Here is a 2,795-nt window from a genome sequence, read left to right as displayed (position 1 = left end):
TCCTGGCACAGAATAGTTAGTAAAAACAAAATAACCTAAGCCTATATATATATATATATATATATATATATATATATATATATATATATATATATATATATATATATATATATATATATATATATATAGGGTTAGGTTATTTTGTTTTCATTATCTATTGTGTGCCTGTACGATTAATTCTGGACCAATCATTTTAGTTATTTTAAGAAAGTAATTAATGCATATTACATGTTGAAGATATAAATGATATTAATTATATCTTCGGCATTTAATATACATTAATTATTTTTTTAAAATAACTAAAATGATTGGTCCAGAATCAAGCATACATGCACACAATAGATACTGAAAAATTTGAACCTAACTATATATAACAAAAATAGATTTGATGACATCATTAATGATTCTATTACTCGTAAATCATATAATTAGAAAAAGTTATTGTTGCAGAATACAAGTGGAAACACACAACACAAACGCAATCACTCTTTCAAAAGCACAACACAACATGCACGACCAAAAGTGACAGACAGACTAAATTTAGTAAGAAGAACCATCATCGCTGGATCTTATAATGGATGTTTCATCTTCAAAAACATGCAAAGATCATCTCACTCACTCGCCTTTAACTGGGACTCCAGATAGTGAAGTAAGTTTGAACACCACTAAGAAAAAGAGCCATCAAAGCTCCTAAAAGTGCTAGAAATGACCATGGGCTCCTGCCGTACTCGTGCTTGAGTTGGGAAAACCATGTGTTCCTCAAGCTTTGATAATGACATTGGATTTGATATTTTGCTTTCGAATATGCTAGAATATTTGGCACCAAACCGGTGCCTATTTCGTTGAAGAGTGTCGCAACTTCTTGGTCACTCCCAAGGGAGTTATCAAGGACCCCAGCTTTCCGAAGAGCCTTAACATCTTCTGGGTGATCAATGAGAGAATCGAGGAGGCTTATGTAGGAGGTAACCCATGCATGTGTGTCATTTGAACACATTTCATAGGCTATTAAGTTTAACAACATCGGCTTGGTGGAGTCATCCACGATTATCGGAGGGAGTTTTACATCTGCTGAAAACGACCACCTGCAACACCCTCCAATAAACTCCACATGAGCCAAAGACATAACGTTACTCGGCTTGAATTGGATCCCGACATCTGCAAGCTCGCTGACATTACGAAAAGTACACCTGGTGCTTATTTCATCCTTTCTGGTATTTTTAGGACAACAGGAAAGAATTTGAATCCAGTGGGATTCATTCTTGGGTCTTGGTCCTGTAAGCGCAGAATGCAGACGATGGAGCAGATGATCATGTGATTCTCGTCCAGAATTTTGATCAGATTGGACTGAGCCGCTTCGGAAACAGAACCACCGACTTTTCTGGCTTCCCGGTGACAAAATGTTGTCAGCAAAGAACGATCGAATCTTGTCACGCCTATCAAGCTTTATCAAATCCATCACCTCGTTTAGAACTATAAAGGGAATTTGGTTTTCCAGCAAGAACAAATCATGGTGGATAAACACGGCCTGGTGGCTTCTGATCAAGTCGCTACTACTTTCAACTTTCTCGCTACAATTTTCTGCTGTCATCCCATGGATAAATAGAATATAATACAAAATAAAACACCCGTCCAGCAACATCATCCTAGTGAATACCTTATCGGAGAGATGCTCTGTTGAGTTCTCTTCATAGAACCCTCTTAACTCTTTTACCATCTTCGCTTCCCCAAGCTTTTTGTACAAGCTGCTAAGGCTCAAATTGACTTCATACTCCGGTCGTGCGAGGAGCTTCTTGGTAAAAACAGGCTTGAGTTTCTCAACTAGCTCGAGCTTAGGCTTGCCATAATGGTATGGACCGATGGAAACAACCTGTGGAACATAGTACTTCTCGTAAATATCGCTCTTCGCGCTCACCAATATCTTTGTAACTCTAGGGATTCGTGCAGATAAAGAAGGTGGTGGCATGGCTTTTACAATCGAGTCGATAACCCATGCCTCATCTTGGTTCTGGATGCTGATAGCCATTTTTGGATTTTGTGGTTTAGTATAAGCAAGTGTTGATGGTCTAGCTGGCTAGGTAAATTCATATAAATAGTACTATTAAATAGCTAGTTACTAAGAGAATCTTGAAAACCACTTTGTTAACAAATGAAGCTAGGAACCAGCACTGACAAATCTTGCTTTTGAGGTGAAATTTCAATAAATATCTACTTTGAGGACGAAAACGAGAAATGCGTGTTGCTTTTGTTTTTAAGATTAAATAAAAACTAAAAAAGAAAATTATAAATTGGGTGAATAGAAAGATCTATTTTATATTTTCGATGATGATTATATATATATATATATATATATATATATATATATATATATATATATATATATATATATATATATATATATATATATATATATATATATATATATATATATATATATATATATATATATATATATTGAGAGAGAGAGACCCATGGTAAGTACAGCTATGGAGGGCAACTTGGGTATTCTCCATAGCTTTAATTGAAAAAAACTGATAAAACAATGTTGTAATTGGGTTTAACTTTCATTGAACAATGCCTTGATAAGGAAAAAAGGCAGGAAGATATAGCAAAAATATAATGAAATTTGAATGTGATAATACACTCACAAACAAAAGCAAATCACTAGTTCTTGTATTTAGCCTAAAGATCTTCAAGTTTCATTTTGCCAATGATAGTTGAGATCTTTCCCTGTACTCATAAGTAACAAAATAGCTTGCACCATTATATATCACCGCCACCACCACCACCCACAACCA

At 35.0% G+C, this 2,795-nt stretch overlaps 1 protein-coding gene across 1 annotated transcript; it reads right to left on the bottom strand.

The window, feature by feature from the left end:
* Positions 1 to 384: 384 nt before the first annotated feature.
* LOC111904097 (UPF0481 protein At3g47200) lies at positions 385 to 2,105 on the bottom strand. Its single transcript, XM_023899872.3, has one exon. It carries the CDS (start codon positions 2,021 to 2,023, stop codon positions 626 to 628), a length of 1,398 nt encoding a protein of 465 aa, XP_023755640.1. The 5' UTR covers positions 2,024 to 2,105; the 3' UTR covers positions 385 to 625.
* Positions 2,106 to 2,795: the final 690 nt, after the last annotated feature.

Source organism: Lactuca sativa, chromosome 5 (genome assembly GCF_002870075.4).
Source record: "Lactuca sativa cultivar Salinas chromosome 5, Lsat_Salinas_v11, whole genome shotgun sequence".
Classification (NCBI taxonomy): domain Eukaryota; kingdom Viridiplantae; phylum Streptophyta; class Magnoliopsida; order Asterales; family Asteraceae; genus Lactuca; species Lactuca sativa.
Note: the sequence above shows the minus strand (reverse complement) of the source record. Positions and strands in the feature narration are given on the sequence as shown.